Source organism: Mobula hypostoma, chromosome 4 (assembly GCF_963921235.1).
Source record: "Mobula hypostoma chromosome 4, sMobHyp1.1, whole genome shotgun sequence".
Taxonomy (NCBI): Eukaryota; Metazoa; Chordata; class Chondrichthyes; order Myliobatiformes; family Myliobatidae; genus Mobula; species Mobula hypostoma.
This window is the reverse complement of record NC_086100.1, coordinates 55,054,131-55,075,684: the sequence shown is the minus strand read 5'-3', so window position 1 is coordinate 55,075,684 and position 21,554 is coordinate 55,054,131. Positions and strand designations below refer to the sequence as shown.

Below are 21,554 nucleotides of genomic sequence, written 5' to 3'. Positions count from 1 at the left end.
TGTGGACATCACCAGTAGCTTGTCCTAGCCTCTACTTCCTCAAGAAGCTAAAGGAAATTGGCAAGTTCCTGTCAACTTTCACCAATTTTTACTGATTCATCATTAAAATCATTTTGGCTGGATGTGTAACAGCTTGGTACGGCAACTGCTCTGCACGTAACCACAGGAAACTGCAGAGATTGATGGACATGGCTCAGCACATCAGAGGAACTAATCTCCCCTCCTTGGACCCTGTCTACACTTCTCAGTAACTCGGTAAAGCACCCAGTACAATCAAACAGCCCCACCACCCTGGACATACCCTTTTCTCTCCCCTCCTATCAGGCAGAAGGTACAAAAGCCTGAAAGCACATACCACCTGGCTCGAGGGCAGCTTCTGTCCCACTGCTTTCAGACTATTGAACAGAACTCTTATATGATAAAATGAACTCTTGGCCTCACAATCTACCTCGTTATGATCTTGCACTTCATCATTTACCTGCACTGTCCTTTTTCCAGTAGCTTTTACACTTTATTCTGCATTGTTATTCTTTGACCCTATTCCAGCTCAATGCACTGTGTGATGATTTGATCTGAATAAACAGTATGCAAGACAAGCTTCTCATGATATCTTGGTACATTTGACAATAATAAACCAATCTGGATATTGAAGTAGTTTCAGTTGATTTTCTTAAATTAATAAATTTTAACACACTGTATGTAATTGTTTTCTTTTTCCTCTTCCTTTGAATGCCTATTGCTTTCATTGACATTTCTCAGGCATCAAAAGATCTTGGAATGACCACGGCAGACAGCCATGTTGGAGTTGAAACTTTCCAGCTGTCCAGGATTCTGAAGTTTAATGAACTAAGCACAACTTCGGTCCACACAGGTTACTCAGGATAGAAAGCTCTTGCCACAGCTTAGTCCTGGGTTTCTGAATTTGGCGCAGTTCATATATATAGCAGTTGGCACCAAGTATCAAAACAAGAATGGCCACTCTACTCCAGTCACCCAATCCATTTTGGGCCACAGCTATAACAAAACCAAACCCTGTAACATGGCTGCAATGGGAGTAAACCTTCCTGACCGACATCGAACACGCACCAATTTTAACATCAGTGGCAAAGCAAGAGGAAGCAATAAAACAAAGAAAGCACTTGCGAGAACTTGGGCAGAAGTACTTTGATGCTCTGCACCTACAGAATGAATCTGAACTGACAGATCCAGCGGAAAATCTTTATATGTTTGCAATTAGACCATTGTGACAGGAAATGTAGAGAAGTCTTGACACAAAACCAGAGCAGTGGAACGATTTGGCAGTAAACAACATTTTACTAATAAACTACAAAATAATATGCCACAAGGGACTACCAAACAAGATAGAACAGACACTTAACATGACAAGGCAACAAGGACTGTGGATGAGAGCTGGGTTTAAATAGGCTGCAGGTGATGAGTTGGAAATGAGTGACAGGTGACTCCTATTAGCTGGGTGGAGACAGAGAAGTGCCTACCTGTGCAGACCAGGCACATTGGGCATGATTTTCACCACAGTGATGGCATCTCTACGGAGGCTGATGTGATTCTGTGGAGACTGTAGGCTGTGGATTGTTATCTGATGGTAAACATTGAGATTTTCAGGAGGGGTCTCCAGTTCCAGTACTGCCTGAATCAGTGGAGATGGGGATGGCAGAATCAGTGCAAGATCTCTCTTGACTTCCCCCGGTGGCGAGCTGTGGAGCATGCATTGACCCAGTACAAATCGGATGGCAGATTCTTCTGTGTCCTTCCAGCTATCTTGGACTCCAACAATCAATGCTTGGATAAGCATTGCTTCTTTGAATTTTCTCAGAGGAACGCCTTTTGTACCTGCATTCCTGTACCACCAGGGTCAATCTTGCAACTAACTCCTCTACGTTCTCATAGGGGGTCTGCCAGACGTGAGAACTGTATGTGTGTCGTAAAGACGCTGTCCTGCGTCCCCCCAATACGTTGTCCAAAGCCTGGAAAGCTGTCTCTGCTGATAACGTTGTGTCCTAGCAGTTGAATAAATGGACGCTTCATCAAGAGCTGAGGAGATTCACAGCCTACTAACATCAACATCAGCTAACCAGGAAGGCACAGAGAAAAAGGTTGCCCCCCCCACCCCCCCACCACGCGGTAGTTCATGAAGGTGCACTGGCATGTTAACTGGTACCAAGCAGGATATACATTTCGTCATTTTACCTCACATATTCCCTTCCTCTGTGGTTCCCATTTACAGGGGGAGAGATGAACCATATCGGGTTGATTGCAAGAATGTGGCAAGTGCACAAGCTGCTGAATGATCATACGGTGAAATGACTGGGCCTCGGACACGCAGAAGGAACTCTCTTTTGGACACCAGCTTTCAAGTGCGGATGCTTTTCATTTTGGCGGGCTCACTTCGTAGCTCCCGCACTGTAAGTCGTCCAGCAAGTACAATGGCTAAGGTGACTCAGTAAAAACACTTAACCCTGCTACTCCATTGTTGTTCTTGCTCCACACACACATAACAGACCCCCCCTAAGCAGTTGCCGTAATCAACCATACCATCCTCCCCCCCACCCACCCCCACCCCCACCTGGACATTCGCTCTTCTCCCCTCTCCCATCGGGTAGAAGATACAAAAGCCTGAAAGTACATACCACCTGGCTCCAGGACAGCTTCTATCCCACTGTTATCAGACTCTTGAATCGACTTCTTATACGACAAGATGGACTCCTGACCTCACAATCTACCTTGGTATGATCTTGCACTGTATTGTTTACCTGCACTGCAATTGAAATATAAGTAAAATATAAAGGGAACTGCCAAAATCTATGAGATAAAGATATCCAAAGTTTAAGGCTCAAAAGGAATTTAGTGAATTACCAGTTTTTGCCAAGGCTGAAGAGAGGTGGGTCTATGACATATTAGACAGAGGGTAAACATGGGGTTTGTAAGTTCAGCACATAATCTTTTCACCCATGCCGCTGAACCATACCAGGTGGGTGTTCTCTTCAAAACTACTCAGACAGGACCACAGAGTGGTATTGCAGCAGAACTCATAGGGAGGTTGAAACAAATGGATGCAGCTCGATGCATGGGCATCACTATTCCATTCCGTTTCCTGCAACCGGTGCAAATATGAATGCAATTTTGTCCATGGGATCTTGGTGACTGCTGCCAATTCTACTCTGCTATTGCCCAGCTATACTTTTTTTTTCCCAAGGAAAACCATTAATTGCACGTTTTAAAAATTTATATTGATCTTTAAGCTCTACATGTAACTGTGCACTTCATCCCACCCAACTTTATCTGGTCAGCATATCATTCTATCTCTACCCTAATCATGCACTTTTCAAACTTTCTCCTAAATGTATCTCCATAAGTATTCTCTACATTTACTCATCTTTCTGAGTTACTGGAAATTGAAAACAACTGATGACATTTGCCACCCCTGTCCCGATGTTTTGGAGGAAAATATAGCAATGGTTAATGAATTATAGAGTCACAGAATAGAAACAGGCCCCTTGGCCCATCTAGTCCATGCTGAACTATTATTAATTTGCCACGTCCCATAAACCTGCACCAAGACCATAGGCTTCCATACCCCTCACATCCAAGTACCTGTCCAAATTTCTCTTAAATGTTGAAATCGAATCCACATCTATTACATATGCTGGCAGCTTATTCCACACTCTCACTACCATCTGAGTGAAGAAGTTCCCCCCATCATGTTCCCCTTAAACATTTCACCGACATATGCAAAAGCACAAGTAGTTAAACAAAATTAAACACTTGTTTCACTTATTAGAACAATCCTGAAATTAATTGATGTAGCAAGTGCTCGTGGACCTTTGTCCTTTTTCAAAGATAATTAAACAGCAGTTCACCTGCGCATCTTCAATCTGTAAAATATCAACATAAATATTGAGGTTCCAACACTCATTAACCTCATGTTATGCCTCATTTAGATAGGAGTGACTGGCACAGGGAAAGTGGCCCTGGTTACAAAGCATCAAGAGATCACAGTAACATTGCCTGATTACAAAGCTTCCAGTCATCTATTAAAATCGATATAACATCAAAGTAAGTAACACAGATAATGGGAATGAACTAAAAATAAAAATAGATAGACAACGATGGACAATCTTAGACTGAAAGACACAGAGAGTCAGAATGAAAGATTTACATTTTTAGTGCTTCTCCCAGCTTCAGTTAGTCTCAAAGCTTTAAGTACATATGAAATGTAATAGTTACTGGACTAACAATGGAGCAGTCAGTTTGTGAATAGGAAGCTTGCACAAAAGCAGTATGACAATAACTAAATATTTTGTTAATATGACCATGATTGAGGGGTAAATATTGGAGAGTACGCCAGGAAAAATACACTTGCTCTTCTTTGAAGTTGTGCCAAAAAGCATTTTAAAAGGCAGATAGTGCATTGGTTTAATGCCTCATCCAAAAGGTGGCACTCCTAACCAAGTAGCACTTCCTCTGTACTTCACCAAAGTGTCACTGCAGATTTCTCTGCTTGCATGTGTGGAGACAGACTTAAATATGCAGGCTCAGTAGCTGAGTCTTACCCACAGGCACACAAGACAAAGCCCATCAGAACGAAAGAGAAAAATAAACAGCAGACACAGTAAACAAGCATGAAAGACAAACTAAGTGTGCCACCATGAGCAATTAGCTTTATTTTAATTGATGACGGAACAAGCAGCAGAAGCATGAAGCTTGTGGTAATGGCTGAAATAGCTGCTAAAGGCAAGCTTTGTAGGCTAGGCACCAGCTTGGAGAACTCAAGGTAACATAAATATTCGTGCTTCATCTCAGTGGAAAATACAATGTTGCAGCTTAGGATGTTAAAAAAAATCATAACACAAAATTGATGGCATAGTATTTTAACATACAATCAGAAACAGGAGAGGAGCCTAAATTAAAACGATAAAGACTGATACTGCCCATTAATCATGAAGGATCAATTGTTACCTCCTTAATAAATAATCAACAACTCTTGTCTCCGAACTCATTGAGGTCCTCCATGTTACCTTAAGCTCTGTCAATGATCCATATCCCAAAAAATCCAGCTCCACACTGACCTAAGCTCCAAACCTCACATCCAAACAATCTCAAAACACTTAGTTCTACATTCCTTCTGCCCCAACTTTACCTGCACGAGCACATCATAGGAACCAGCCTCCTGTCTATGGACTGTCTACATTTCTCTGTCTTAGTAAAGCAGCTAGCATAATCAAAACTCAAACCCCCCCCCCCCCAGACATCTCTCTTCTCCCCTTCTCAATTGGGCAGAAGATACAAAAGCCTGGAAGCACATTCCACCAGACTCAAGGGCAGATTTATCCCCACTGTTATCAGACTCTTGAATGGACTTCTTGTACAACAAGATGGATTCTTGACCTCACAATCTACCTTGTTATGATCTTGCACTTTATCATTTATTTTCACTGTACCCTTTATTCTGCATTGTTATTGTTTTACCTTATTTCTAGCTCAATATACTGTGTAATGACTTGATCAAGACAAGCTTTTCACTGTATCCTCATTCACGTGACGATAATAAACCAGTAAGCCATAACTGGCACTCAAATTATTGCTAACTCCATTTTTAGTTTCTCCAACATGTTTTTTTTTGCCAGTGCTAGTCTCTAACTCCAGTAGTATGACCAAGGCTGCAGCTGCCTTAGTCGCACTTACTAGAGCACTCTCACTAAATTCTTCCATCTTGTCACTTTCACTCCATGAATTGCTTCTTCTCCTGATCAGTTTACTATATGGCACTCATTTCTCCTCTGTGAATGCATTGGATGACTAAAGGAGCTATGCAAAAGAAAGGTCCTATTAGTAACATGGGTGCACAGGAGCGGAAACACCCACTTGGCAAAATGTGACAATTGAGTAATGAGCTGTCATGAGTACCTTGTACTCCTCCTAGCTTTTAGTTTGGATCTTGAGCGCTGAGTGCAAGGAAGAAATGCAAAAACTTTGCTCACTTAGCCTATGCCACAGAGCGTGAATGACTACAACGGCCCATTTTAGGCAGCACAAAGAATAAATTCTACTTGATGCAGAAACTTAAAAAAATCAAATTATGTACAATCACAGTAAATGTCTATAGTCTTCTGACAATGATCATATACAGCAGTAAACTAACATTACAGCAAATCTGTCACTCTTTACAATCTGAGCCATTTGGCATTTGCTGCACTCAGCTATTGCTTATTAATTAGACTTTTGTATTGGCCATGTACAGTATATAGTTCTGTCACCCATGCAGCAGAAATGCAAACCATTAAACCTGCTGGTGAATAAATCAGCATTGAATATATGGAATCAAGCTTCTTGAAACAAATCATAAATCACTTTGTAGATGTCTTCACCTGCTGATTGATAGCTTTGTGTTCTGCTTGATGTTGGTCATTTACAATTTCTGGGTCCCGATCTTCAGTTTCCTCGCGTGGATTGTTCTCATCATCAGCTAACATGCAAATGATGGAAAACTTTGTTACTTAATTCATTAAATGCACAACAGTGACAATCCAAACTATCTTTTAGTATTTTTGCAATCAACACTGTTTATGAACTCAGTTTGGAAATATGCCCAAGTTTGAATTTACCAGCTATGATGCCAAATTTCAGTAACACACTCGAACAATGCATAACTTGAAGGTATACCAACAATATTAAAAGACAATTTTAACTTTCTACTTTATTCATGTGCGTGCGTACATAGAGAATATCTTTATATGGACAGAAAATTTGGATGTGTGGCAATTAACTACACTTCCACATGAAAATTCCATGCATTGAGTACAAAAACTTTCATGAAGTGAGATGTTGCAAAGGCACATGATAACCAAATAAGTAGATATGCCTGCTGGAGATATGAGGAGCAGCCAAAACATCATTTGATTAACTTGTAACTATTGTTGCCATTTTGGAGATCAACTCTCAGCAGCTGATACAGGAGGAATCTGCCCACACTCTTCCACCATTGCCAGTGCTATTTAATGAGAACAACAATTCAAGTGTAGCTGCTGATTGATTTCCAGGTAGGCCCATTGTTTCTGGTTGCTCCTGCCCCACTGAACTCCTGTCCTCATACCTCAACTCCATTTTAACCGCTTGGTTCAATCCTTTCCCATCTATATCTGCGACACTTCACATGCTCTTGATCTCCTCAACAACTTTCAATTCCATGGCCCTGACCACCTCAATTTCTCCATGGATGTCCAGTCCCTACACACTTCTATCCCTCATCAAGAAGGCCTTAAAGCTCTCCACTTCTTTCTCGACAACAGACCCAACCGGTTCCCCTCCACCACCACCCCCCTCCATCTAATAGAACTGGTCCACACCCTCAACAATTTTTCTTTCAGCTCCTCCCACTTTCTCCAAACTCAACAAGTTGCAATAGACACCCTGCATGGGCTCAGCTATGCCTGCCTTTTCATTGGGTATGTGAAACAGTCCATGTTTTAAGTCAATAGACAATAGACAATAGGTGCAGGAGTAGGCCATTCGGCCCTTCGAGTCAGCACCGCCATTCACTGTGATCATGGCTGATCATCCACTATCAGTATCCAGTTCCTGCCTTATCCCCATAACCTTTGATTCCACTATCTTTAAGAGCTCTATCCATCTCTTTCTTGAAAGCATCCAGTGACTTGGCCTCCACAACCTTCTGGGGCAGAGCATTCCATATATCCACCACTCTCTGGGTGAAAAAGTTTTTCCTCAACTCCGTTCTAAATGGCCTACCCCTAATTCTTAAACTGTGGCCTCTGGTTCTGGATTCACCCATCAGCGGGAACATGCTTCCTGCCTGCAGTATGTCCAATCCCTTAATAATCTTACATATTTCATTAAGATCCCCTCTCAGCCTTCTAAATTCCGGAGTATACAAGCCCAGTCGCTCCAATCTTTCGACATATGACAGTCCGCCATCCCGGGAATTAACCTTGTGAACCTACGCTGCACTCCCACAATAGCAAGAATGTCCTTCCTCAAATTTAGAGACCAAAACTGCACACAGTACTCCAGCTGTGGTCTCACCAGGACCCTGTACAGCTGCAGAAGGACCTCTTTGCTCTTATACTCAATTCCCCTTGTTATGAAGGCCAGCATGCCATTAGCTTTCTTCACTGCCTGCTGTACTTGCACGCTTACTTTCAGTGACTGATGTACAAGAACACCTAGATCTCGTTGTGCTTCCCCTTTTCCAAACTTGACTCCATTTAGATAATAATCTGCCTTCCCGTTCTTACCACCAAAGTGGATAACCTCACATTTATCCACATTAAACTGCATCTGCCATGCATCTGCCCACTCACCCAGCCTGTCCAAGTCACCCTGCATTCTCATAACATCCTTCTCACATTTCACACTGCCACCCAGCTTTGTGTCATCGGCAAATTTGTTAATGTTACTTTTAATTCCCTCATCTAAATCATTAATATTTATTGTAAACAGCTGCGGTCCCAGCACTGAACCCTGTGGTACCCCACTGGTCACCGCCTGCCATTCCGAAAGGGATCCGTTAATCGCTACTCTATGTTTTCTGTCAGCCAGCCAATTCGCAATCCATGTCAGTACTCTGCCCCCAATACCATGTGCCCTAATTTTGCCCACTAATCTCCTATTTGGGACTTTATCAAAGGCTTTCTGAAAGTCCAGGTACACTACATCCACCGGCTCTCCCTTGTCCATTTTCATAGTTAAATCCTCAAAAAATTCCAGAAGATTAGTCAAGCATGATTTCCCCTTCATAAATCCATGCTGACTCAGACCGATCCTGTTACTACTATCCAGATGTGTCGTAATTTCATCTTTTATAATTGACTCCAGCATCTTTCCCACCACCGACGTCAGGCTAACCGGTCTATAATTCCGTTTTCTCTCTTCCTCCCTTCTTGAAGAGAGGGACAACATTAGCCACCCTCCAATCCACAGGAGCTGATCCTGAATCTATAGAACATTGGAAAATGATTACCAATGCGTCCACAATTTCTAAAGCCACCTCCATAAGTACCCTGGGATGCAGACCATCAGGTCCCGGGGACTTATCAGCCTTCAGACCCAACAGGCTATCCAACACCATTTCCTGCCTAATATAAATTTCCTTCAGTTCATCCATTACCCTAGGTCCTTTGGCCACTATTACACTATCACCTCCCCGGTAATGCTCCCCAACTTTTTCTATGCTAAACTGACAGCTGCATTGGTGCAACTTCATGCATCCACGCTGAGCTCGTCAATTTCATCAACTTTGACACCAACTTCCACCCTGCCCTTAAATTCATTTGGTTCATTTCCGACACCACACTCCCCTTTCTTAATCTCTCTGTCTCCATCACTGGAGACAAACTGTCTACTGATATCTTTTATAAACTCACTGATTCCCACGACTATCTTGACTATACCTCTTTCCTCCCTGACTCCTGTAAAAGTGCCACTTCCCTTTTCACAGTTCCTTCCTCTCTGCTGCATTTGTTCCCAGGATGCAGCTTTCCTTCCCAGGCCATCAGAGATGTCCTCCTTCTTCAAAGAATGAGATTTCTCTTCCTTCACCATTGATGCTGCCTTCGCCCACATCTACTCTATATCCCAACATCCACGCTCATCACATCTTCCCGTTATCTCAAGAGGGACAGAGTTCCTCTTGCACTCGTCTACCACTCCATAAGCTTTTGCATCCAAAACATCATTTTCTACAAATTCTGCCATCTTCAACAGCACCCTACCACAAAGCCCATTTTTACCTCCCTTTCCCACTCTCCTTCCACAAGGATCACTCCCTCAATAATTCCCTTGTCCATTTGTCCCTCTCCACTCACCTCCCTCCTGGCACTTACCCTTGCAAGTGGCAGAAGTGCTACACCTGCCCATTCACCACTTCCATTCAAGGCCCCACACTGTCCTTCACATGCCAATCTGTTGGGGTCATGTATTGCATTCAGTGCTCTTGGTGAGCCCTCCTTACGTTGGTGAGATCTGATGTCGATTGGGGAGAACCGCTTTGTCGAGCACTTTAGCTCCACCCACAAAAAGCAGTATTTCCTGGTGACCAATCATTTCAATTCCTATCCCCATTCCCATTCTGACATGTCCGTCAATGACCTCCTCTTCTGTCAGGATGAGTCTACTCTCAGGATAGAGGAGCAACAGCTCATATTCCGTCTAGATAACCTCCAGCCTGATGGCATGAACACTGACTGTTCCAACTTCTGTTTGTTTTTTCCCTCTCCCTTTTTTATTTCTCCACTCTGACCTCTCATCCTCAGCTGCCTATCACCTCCCTCTGGTGCCCCTCCTCCTCCCCATTCTCCCATCATCCACCTTCCTCTCCTATCAAATTCCTCCTTCTCCAGCCCTTTGCCTTTTCCAATGCTTCCAGCAGTTTACTTCATCCCCCACCCCCAACCCACATGGCTTCACCAATCACCTCCATCTGTCCTCCTATCCCTCCTTCCACCTTCTTCCCTTCCTTTCCAGACCTAATGAAGGGTCTCAACCTGAAATGTCAACTGCTTATTCATTTCCATTGATGCTGCCTGACCTGTGATTTCTGCTGCTTGCTGTTATGCTTGTGAAGGGTTTGCTGCCTTCTATGAAGCAATTAACATCTGTTCTGAACAACAGGGAAGGTTCCAAAGGGGTTTCAGCGAACTTCAAGCAAGCTTCTACATAAGCTCAAGGTTGCCCTCAGACATGAGTGCACCAGTAGAACCGCCCTTTGGTGCTCAGCCCTGACTGGGAGAATAAGCTGACAGCACAGAGAGTTTGGCAAGCTGCTGGATGGGAGGAAGCCCCTAACTTGTGTGTGCTCACACTGGTGCCTCCCTCCAAACTTGAGAAAGTCACAGAGTGAGATATTTTAACAACGACATCTTCAATGAAATCAGCATTCAAAGGACATCTTCAAAGAACCACATTGTCCCTCTGGGAGGGTCTTCCACCTCTACTGATATCCACCTACTGCACCTTCCCATAGTGCTTTACCATACAACATAGGAGATGCCACACCCGGCTCTTTACCGTTACCCTTCATGCAGTCCAGGACCCCAAACACTCCATCAATTTACCTGTACTTTTTCATATTTAGTCCACTGCACACAGAGTTCACAGTGTGGCCTGTTCTACATTGTTGATGCAAAATATAAATCAAGTGACTGCATTACAGATCACCTCCATTCAGTCCACATTCAGGCATTCAGGATATCGAGCTTGTAGTTGCTTGTTACTTCATCTTTTATCTCTTTCCCGGTCTGACCTCTCAGCCCCATATACCCATTTTTGTCAATTTAGAGATTTATCTAAACTACTGTGGTCTGCACTTCCAAGAATATTTCACCACTACAGATCTAAATTGTTCTACTCTCCACCAGAGGAGGATCCTGACTGATGCACAGGAACCAGGAGAACAGGAACTGATTTCCAAATTTAAAAATATTAAAACTTATAAGTGACTCAGGTAAAATACAAGAGACTATGGCAATTGTGTAGACTGGCATGGTAGCTTAGTGGCTAGTGTAATGTAATCAAAGTTAAATTTATGCGCTGTCAGTCAGTAATTTATACATTCTCCCTCTGACCGTGTGCATTTCCTTCCACATTCTAAAGCATACTGGTTAGTAAGATATGAGCATGCTATATTGGTGCCAGTAGCACGATGGCCCTTGTGGCCTATCCCAGCACATCCCCAGACTGTAAGAGTCATTCACGCAAATGACACATTTCACTGTATGATTCGATGTTGTGATGCACATTTGGCAAATAAAGATTATCTACTCTTGAATTAAAGCTTTAAGCACTGTTTTCTACTTTGCTCTAGACATGCAGTTTTGAGACATTCTTTAGCCACTTAAATTAACACCTGCAAATGAAATATTTTTCAGTTCTAATCAGTCATGCACAGTCAAATCTGCACTTCATCCAACTGGTAACATATATGGCCATTATTAGACTCAACCTCACCCTCTTCCTCTTCTTGCATATCCTGCTCATCTTCAGCTTCAGTAACAGCATTATCGTCACGGAAATCCGACTGCCGCCTGTTATATCAAATATTCACAGTTAATAACAATCAGAAGGTATCCTGAGGGATAAGATCTAAGATGTCACAGGCAGAAAAACAGAGGAGATTCTGAAGATGAATTTTAACAATTTAGTAAAGCGATTGAAAAGCCAAGGTGAAATTCTCTGGATTACTATCTGTACCAGGTACCTGTGAATACTGCAAGGAACCCAGCACAGATAAAGATGGCGCAGGATGGAGGACCCTAGGTAGATGGGATTCTGCGACTGGTTCCAGGGTAGGTGGAACAGTACCGGCCAGATTCCTGGGACTGATCCTAGAAATCCTTCCTGCAATCCTCACTAAAGCAGGATTTATCCTCTGCCCTGACAGCCATAGTGGTGACGTAATGCTACAGAATGCGATGGTGGTGTACATTTACGCAGGTGATGATAGTTCACAGAGACTTACAGATGCCAACTTTTGATTTAGTCTATCTGCAATGAAAGGATCCCATTTATCAGGTAGGTTGTACCACACAACATGCTGAGTGATATCCTCAGTGTGAAGACAGAAATCTGTCTCCGCAAGGTGTGTGTGGTGGTCACTTAAACCAAAGTTATCAAGAACAGATGCATCTGCTTCTGTACATTGACAGGGTTGTCAAGTATGTTCACTCACTATCTTCAAACAAGAGAAAATCTGCAGATGCTGGAAATCAAAGTAATACACACAGAATGCTGTGAGTCAGCAGGCCAGGCAGCATCTATGGAAAAGAGTAAACACTCCACGTTTTGGGACGTGACCCTTCATCAAGTCTGGACAAAAGAGATGAGAAGTCAGAGCAAGAATGTGGGAGATGGAGAGGAAAAAGTACAAGGTAGTAGGTGATAGGTGAAACTGGGAGAGGGGGAGGGATGAAGTAAAGAGCTGGGAAGTCGATTGGTGAAAGAGGTACAGGGCTGGAGAAGCAGGTATCTGATAGGAGAGGACAGAGCCATGGAAGAAAGGGAAGTGAGAGGAGCACCGGAGGGAGGTGATGGGTAGGCAAGGAGATAAGTTGAGAGAGAGAAATGAGAATGGGGAATGGTGAAGGAGAGGTGGGGAGTCAATTACTGGAAGTTCGAGAAATCAATGATCGAGCCATTAGGTTGGAGGCTACCCAGACAGAACATAAGGTGTTGCTCCTCCAGCCTGAGTGTGGCCTCATCACAGCAGTAGAGGAGGTCATAGACTGACAAGTTGGGATGGGAATGGGAAGCAGAATTGAAATGGGTGAGAGCCCACTTTGCCGGGATCTCCCAGTGGACATCCATTTAAATTCTACTTCCCATTCCCATTCTAACATGTCAGTCTATGGCCTCCTCTATTGCTACAATGAGGCCACACTCAGGTTGGAGGAGCATCACCTTATATTCTGTCTGGGTAGCCTCCAACCTGATGGCTTGAACATTGATTTCTTGAACTTCCAGTAATTGTCCCCCCCCCCCCCACTTCTTCTTCACCATTCTCCATTTCCATTTCCCTCTCTCACATTATCTCCTTACCTGCCCATCACCTCCCTCCAGTGCTCCTCTCACTTCCCTTTCTTTCATGGCCTTCTGTCCTCTCCCGTCAGATTCCCGCTTCTCCAGCCCTGTAACTCTTCCACCAATTGACTTTCCAGCTCTGTACTTCATCCCTCCCCCTCCTGATTTCCCCAACTTTTTCCTCCCCTCCTCCCACATTTTCATCTCTCTTTTCCAATGCCGATGAAGGCCCTTGGCCAGAAACGTCAACTGTTTACTCTTTTCCACAGATGCTGCCTGGCCTGCAAAGTTCCTCCAGCATTTTGTGTGTATCACTCACTAATTTCCTCAGTCCTGGCCTGAAAGGTGTGGTTCTCGGGACTCAGACAGGAGTGTGTCACTATTGCTGACTGACTGTGAAGACCACGCTTGGGATACATTTAGTGTCTTTGCTACTTTCAGTTCTTCTTCTCAGGATTGTTCAATATGGGGAGGCATTGATTCATCAGCCGAGTGATAGATTTTCTAATAATGATAGGCTATTGGAATGAGTACATGGGTGGTAGATGAGATTTACTGTTGAGAAATGTGAAGTATTATATTTGGGTGCTAGGTGCCACACTTCAGTAAATATGTGAAGTCTTTGAAAACAGTAGAAAAAGAGTTACTGAAGTGAGTCCAGAGATGACAGACTTTAGATACCAGGACAAAATGGAGAAGATGGCATTGTTCTCTCAGAATAGCAGAAATTGTGAGGAAATAAATTGTAGAGCTAAGGGAAGAGAGCATGGAATAAGAACTAACGATTGCCCTAAGATGGAGTCAGTATAAATTTCACAGACCAAGTAATACCTTCCATGCTGCTGTCTTTCTGGGACTGTCATTCCAACTGCAGGAAGAGTTTTCCTTGAGAATTACATTACTACAAACTATAGAATGTTTGAACATGCTGTATTTTCATTAATAGTACCTGATCAATTGGAAATATTCACTACACATCACAGATAGCATGTTAATTTTACACTACTTAAGACATAAGTTTAGTATAAATTAAAAATTCTTTAATCTAAGTAATTTCCTCTGTGACTCTTCAATGTCAGAGAGAAATCTTTATTTCATCTTTCACATTATGTCATTCAGGGCACATTTGCTACTTCCTTTCCCTCACTCTTTTCTTTATTTAAAGCTCTCTACAAAATCTTTGATCATGGTTCTTGTCCGTCACTCACCTTTTCCCTCTCCTAATCAACATCCTACTTTCTAAAAGTCAACCAGTCACACAGCCAGTTTGACTCTTTAAACCCCAGTCCCTGTTCAAGGCCTAAATAAATGTTCTCAGCTGACAATGCAGAGCAGTCCTGGGGAGTATTGTGTTAAGTTAATGACGTTTTTTAGATATAAAATGAAAGCCCGTCTTCTTCTGCAGTAATTCATGCTCCAGATGAAGAGCACAAGGAATATTTGGAAGTCGTGAGTTCTCACAGAGTCCTGACTAACACTTCCTTCTCAAAAGCAGGCAGTTTATTCAGCTCAGTGTGGTTTGTGAAACCATGCTCATTAGAAAATGACAAATACATTTGAAAATGCAGCAAAAATGTCTCCATTATAAACCAATGTTTGTGTAACACTTCCAACAGGCCTGCTGAAAACCTATATAAATAGAACATTTTTCTTCCTCCCTGCAAGTCCAAATTGCTTTTGTTGCTGTTTCACAACTTGACCCAGTTGCTACCAGAGCACTTCCCCATTTCTGAGCTTTGTGAAGGTCTGGAAGAGGGGTGGTGAACATTTTCTTGAGAGTGTGTGCCCAAATTGGTAATAATCTTCTAAAAACACTAACCCTAATGTGTATCATGGTAATTTTGAGCAGAACTTTTCAATGATTAATGAACTCGTGTCAATAATAATTGACCTTTTAAGGAAAAAGGATGAGCCCTGTTGCTTATTTACATGTATTTACTGTTTAACAAATAATAAAAGTATGATAAGAGAGATTGAAATAACATGCATTTTACAAAACCTGCTCAAAAATTAAATACTAATCTCTTAAAAAGACAATTGAACATCATTGCTAAATAGCATTGTTTTGTAAACATTTACTATTCAAATACTGATGTTTTCACCAGGTCTGCAAGGATTTCAAACTGTATCATCCAATGTGACACGTCATGAGAACTGTTTAAGAGGTACCAAACCAACATGAGATATTTCCTGTGAAAACATCTCACTGCTCGAGTTGGAAAAAATCATGTGCTACTTCATTTGGCAGTAGAGATAATCATTATGTATCCTTTTATTATGGGTGAAGTTTAATGCTACATGCCAACAAAATTTTAGCATGTGCCATCTTGGCTGTGCATACCAACAGTCCATCACCCCAGTCTGGAATATTAGTGCGTAGCATTTTCAAGCTGGTAAATGGCACGCACAACAATAAGATTTAATGAGTCTTCTGTATTATTTCTCCAACTTCCATTATGTGTCATTTGAGCTCTAAAATTAATGGGTTTGGAAGCCTCACGGCACTTGATTTGTAGGTAAGAGGAATGCATTAGTCTCCTAGGGTTGGCCTGAAGGTATTCAAGTAAAACTGAAGTTTGGCCAGCATCTGTTTTGAACTACCCTTGCCCGAAATGGATAGGTAGGAACTGATCTGCTTTGCTGCAAATTCTTTGGATGGCTATTATAGCCTAAGCAGTAGTTGCCAGCAAACAATCCAGTCTTTTTAAAGTAAAAGTTAAATATATTTCACTGAGGAGCTAAGAGAATCAAAAGGAGTACTCTGTTAGATTGACCATATTCCACACATCTTTTTCTGTTACCATGGCACCTCTGGTCCCACAGGATCTACTCTCAGTTGTTGGCAGCAAGAAGCCGAAAATCTGGCTTCATGAAAGGGGAGGCTTCCTCTAAAGAAGCCACACATTTGGTACTGAACGAGTACTTCCAGTCAACTCATCGCTAAGGATGAGTGAGAACTCTTAGTCAGATCTATGTTACAGAGCTAAGAGCTGCGGTCATTAAAACTAAATGGGATATATGTCCCTTTACTTTTAAGCACATGTACACAAGGGAAAATTAAAGGGAGGGTAGTGCCAATTGATATTTCACCTTAAGTGTTCTTGCCGCAACAATTCTTCCTTGTGCTCTGCTTCCTGCTGGAGCCGTTGCTGCCGATGCATGTACTCCCGCAGTCTCTGCTGGTGCAACGCATCCTGCCTCTCCTTCAGTCTACGTGCTTCTTCTTCCCGCAGCTCTGCAAGACGTTGCTGTTCCAACTGTTCCTCATACAAGGATCTGTATTTCTTCTATTCCAAACAAAACCCAAAGCAATTTAACATGACTAGAGGCTATTAACTGAATATCTTTAAATTGTGCATGAATTTTATACAAAACATATTGGTATTAGGAAGGTAAACATTATCCTCAAAGCACTTTTAACAAACTATATCTATGATACAGTCTAAGTATATAGAAGAGATGTAAAAAGGACAATGGTCATGTGGGATTTCAATATGCAGGTAAATTTGGAAAGTCAGGTTGGTAGTAGATCCCGAGAGACAGAATCTGTAGAACAGGATGGCTATTTAGTTGAGCTCTCTGGTGAGCTTTGACTGAGCTCACCAGAGAAAGGACAATTATGGATTGGGTTCTTTGTAATGAACTAGATTTGATTAGGGAGCATAAGATAAAGGAACACTTAAGAGTAAATGATTATAATATAATAGAATTCACCCTGCAGGTGGAGAGGGAAAGGCTAAAGTCAGATGTATAGATGCTACAGTGGACTACAGGGAATTACAGAGGCATGAGAGAGGATCTGGGGGACACTAGCAGGGATCATGGTACAATAGCAATGGCTGAAGATTCTGGCAACAATTCAGAAGGCACAAGATAGATGTATTCAGAAGGCACAAGATAGATATATCCAAAGAGGAAGTATTCTAAAGGATAGATGAGGCAACGGTGGCTGACAAGGGAAATCAAAGATAGTATTGAAGCAAAAGAGAAGGTACATTATGTAGCAAAATTAGTAGGAAGTTAGAGATTTGGGAAGCATTGAAAAACCAACAGAAGGCAACTAATAAAACTCTAAGAAGCAAAAAAGTGAAATATGAAGGTAAGCCAGACAATAATAGCAAAGAGCTACCAAAAGTTTATTTCAGATATATGATGTGTGAAAGAGAGGTAAGAGTGGACATTGGACCACTGGAAAATGATGCTGGAGCAGTAATTATGGTGGACAAAGAAACAGTGGATGAACCTAATACACCGTAGTCAACATGATTTCCTTAACGGAAAATCTTGCCTGACAAATCTTTTGAAATTCTTTGAAGAAGTAACAAGCAGGATAGACAAAGGAGAATCAGTTCATGTTGTGTACTTGGATTTTCAGAAGGCCTTTGACAAAGTGCCACACTTAAGGCTGCTCAACAAGCTACAAGCGCAGAGTATTGCAGGAAATATTCCAGCATGGATAAAGCAGTGGCTGATTGGCAGGAGACAAAGAGTGGGAATAAAGGGAGCCTTTTCTAACCGGCTGCTGATGACCACCTGTTTGGACCGATTCTTTTTACGTCATATGTCAATGATTTGGATGATGGAACTGACGGCTTTGTTGCAAAGTTTGCAGACAATATGAGGAGTTGTGGGTAGTTTTGAGAAAGTAGAGAGGCGACAGAAGGACTTAGACAGATTAGGAGAATGGGCAAAGAAATGGTAAATGGAATACAGTGTCAGGAAGTGTATGGTCATGCACTTCGGTGGAAGAAATAAAAGGGTTTACTATGTTCTAAATGGAGAGAAAATGCAAAACAACTGAGATGCTTAGGGACTTGGGTGTCCTTGTGCAGGATTCCCTAAAGGTTAATTTGCAGCTTTGAGTTTGTATTCCCTAGAATTAAGAAGAATGAGGGGTGGCCTCATTGAAACCTATTGAATGATGAAAGACCTTGATAAAGTGTCTCCAATGGTGGGAGAGTGTAGGGCCAGAGGACACAGCCTCCGAATAGTGGGGCATCTTTTAGAAGTGAGATGAGGAGGAATGTCTTTAGCCAGAGGGAGCTGACTCTATGGAATTCTTTGCCACAAGCAGCTGTGGAAGCCAAGTATTTATGTTTATTTAAGGTAGAGGTTAATGGATTTTTGATTGGTCAGGGCATGAAGGGATAGAGGGGAAAGGCTGGAGATTGGACTAAGAGGAAAACTGGATCAGCTTGATGAAATGGCGGAGCAGACCCGATAGGCCAAGTGACATAATGCTGCTCTATATCTCTAGATCTTATGATCTTAAGTATTTTGTGTTAGACTTTAATGTGGATGACACTAGCAATATGCCAGAAATTTGACAGTATCAGTAAGCAGAAATGAGAGTTGCTAAGGAGAAGGTGCTTAGGAAGCTGAAAGGTCTGAAGGTAGATAAGTCACCTGCACCAGATGGTCTACACCCCAGGGTTCTGAAAGGGACAACTGAAGAGATTGTAGAAGCATTAGTAGTGATTTTTCAAGAATCACTAGTTCTTGAATATTTCCGGAGGACAGGAAAATTGCAAACGTCACACCACTCTTTAAAAGTGGAGGGAGGCAGAAGAAAGGAAATTATAGGCCAGTTAGCCTGACTTCAGTGTTTGGGAAGATGTTGGAATTCAATATTAAGGGTGAGATTTAATTTTACTTGGAGGAACATGGTAAAATATGCCAAGGTTAGCATGGTTTCCTTAAAGGCAAATCCTGCTTGAAAAGCCGTTGGAATATTTTGATGAAGTAACAGGTAGGATGGACAAAGGAAAATCATTTACTTGAAATAAGTAGGCCTTTGATAAGGTGTTGCATATGAGGCTGCTTAACAAGACAGAGCCCATAGCACTACAGGAAAGTTACGAGCATGGATTGGTTGACTGGCCTTTTCTGGCTGGATGCTGGTGACTAGTGATTTTCAATATGGGTTGGTGTTGGGACCACTTTTTTTCAAGTTATATGTCAATGTTTTGAATGACAGAATTGATGGCTTTGTGGCCAAGTTTGCAGATGATATGAAGATAAATGGAGGGGCATTTAGTGTTGAGGAAGCAGGGAAACAGCAGAAGTACTTAGACAGATTAGAAGAATGGGCAAAGAAATGGCAGATGCAATAGACTGTTGGGAAATGTATGGTCATGCACTATGGTAGAAGGAATAAAGACATAGGCTATTTTCTAGACAGGGAGGAAATTCAAAACTCTGAGTTGCAAAGGGACTTAGAAGATTCCCCAAAGGTTACCTTGTCAGTTGGCCCAGTGGCAAGGAAGCCAAAGGCAATATTAGCATTCCTTCTGAGAAGACTATAACATAAAACCAAGGATGTAATGCTGAGGCTTGATAAGACATCGGTCGGACTGCAATTGGAGTACTATGAGCAGATTTGAGCCCCTTATCTAAGAAAAGATGTGTTGGCATTGGAGAATGTCCATAGCAGGCTCAGAAGAATGATTCCAGGAATGAAAGGTTAACATATGAGGAGCGTTTGATGGCTCTGGGTTGTACTCATTGGAGTTTAGAAGAATAAGGGGAGATCTCATTGAAACCTATCAAATATTGAAAGACCAAGACGGGGGAAAAAATAGAAAGGATGTTTCCTATAGTGGGGGAGTCCAGGACCTGAGGGCACAGCCTCAGAATTGAGGGACATCCTTTTGGAACAGAGATGAGCAGGGATTTATTTAGCTAGAGGGCGGTAAATCTGTGGAATTCATTGCCACAGATGCTGTGGAGACCAAGTCATTGGGCATATTTAAAGCAGAGGTTTATAAGTTCTTGATTATTCAGGGCATCTAAGGTTATGGGGATATGGCAAGAGAATAGCATTGAGATAGATAATAAATCAGCCATGAGTCAGCAGAACAGACCAGATGGACCGAATGGCTTAATTCTGCTCCTATGTCTTAGGGCCTTATGGTCTTTGTCTTAAGAGATCCAGATTTATTTGTGAACATCTTTCTCTTTTAGCATGGTTGTAGATATTCTCAGATTCTTTTCCCATATTAATGCTAATATACTCTTCTGAATTAACTTCTCCCTCTATCATACTTTTTGCTCATTCTTAAGTGTTTTCCTGTCTTATTCCTCATAAACTTATTCCTCACAATAAGGAAAATGTAAGCATCAACTTTTGATCTATTAGTATTCCCGGCTTCCTTATTTAACCACTGATTGATCACTATTTATGTACAATTTCTGAACTATTTATTGAAATGCTTGCCATTGTTTATCTTTTGGCAAAATTTTAATTTAATTTCCCATCTTTTTGTAAACAGTGCACTTGCCATATTAAAAACAACTGAATTATGTTCAAGATTCTAGTTGCTTGGTGAACTCTCTTTTAATTTAAATATAAAACTCATTTTGTTATCACTTTTATCTGCGACTCTCTAAAGATGTAATTAAACCTGCCTTATCAAACAAGAAGAGATTTAAAACAGTTTGTTCTTTAGTTGATTTCAAAATGTATTGTTCCAGGAAACTGTCCTAAATACATTCCATAGGCTCATCCACGACCTTGCATTTGCGTTGGCTGTTCGACCTGAAACATTAACTCTTTTCCACTTTCCACAGATAATGCTGGCCTGCTATTTAGAGTGATTTTTGCTCTTTATCTTATATTTTCAAAACCCACAGAGATTTTTATTTTCTTATTACATATATGATAAAGAGTTAAGTATTTGTGAAATTGATGATTATGCCCACGTAGGGGAATGTACATTTAACTCTGCTCTCATCCAAATTGTTTTAGCCAATCCTGAATAGCTTAGTATAGGGCTGAGGTTATTTGGTTTGATCAAAATCACAATACTCATAAAAATCAGGAAGGAAACAGGAATAAGACATTCAAACATATGAAAAAACTACACAATTCCATTAATTACTGGATTCCTGAGAGCCTACTTTTGAAACAAGGTAACTATTATAATCAAAAGGACATAATTATTTCTAAATTTTCTTTCAGAGTATGTAGAAGATCAGGTTTGAGTGATTTATTGGAGCCCTTT

The 21,554-nt window shown here is 41.7% G+C and overlaps 1 protein-coding gene across 2 annotated transcripts in view; it reads right to left on the bottom strand.

The window, feature by feature from the left end:
• Positions 1 to 21,554, bottom strand: part of golim4a (golgi integral membrane protein 4a) — a 108,765-nt gene that overhangs the window by 25,229 nt on the left and 61,982 nt on the right. For both annotated transcript variants that reach the window (XM_063045825.1, XM_063045826.1), the window contains exons 10-12: positions 16,642 to 16,838; positions 11,983 to 12,059; positions 6,387 to 6,484 (exon numbers count right to left, since the gene is read on the bottom strand). In XM_063045825.1, coding sequence (XP_062901895.1) covers positions 6,387 to 6,484; positions 11,983 to 12,059; positions 16,642 to 16,838 — 372 coding nt within the window. The remainder of the gene's footprint in view (positions 1 to 6,386; positions 6,485 to 11,982; positions 12,060 to 16,641; positions 16,839 to 21,554) is intronic.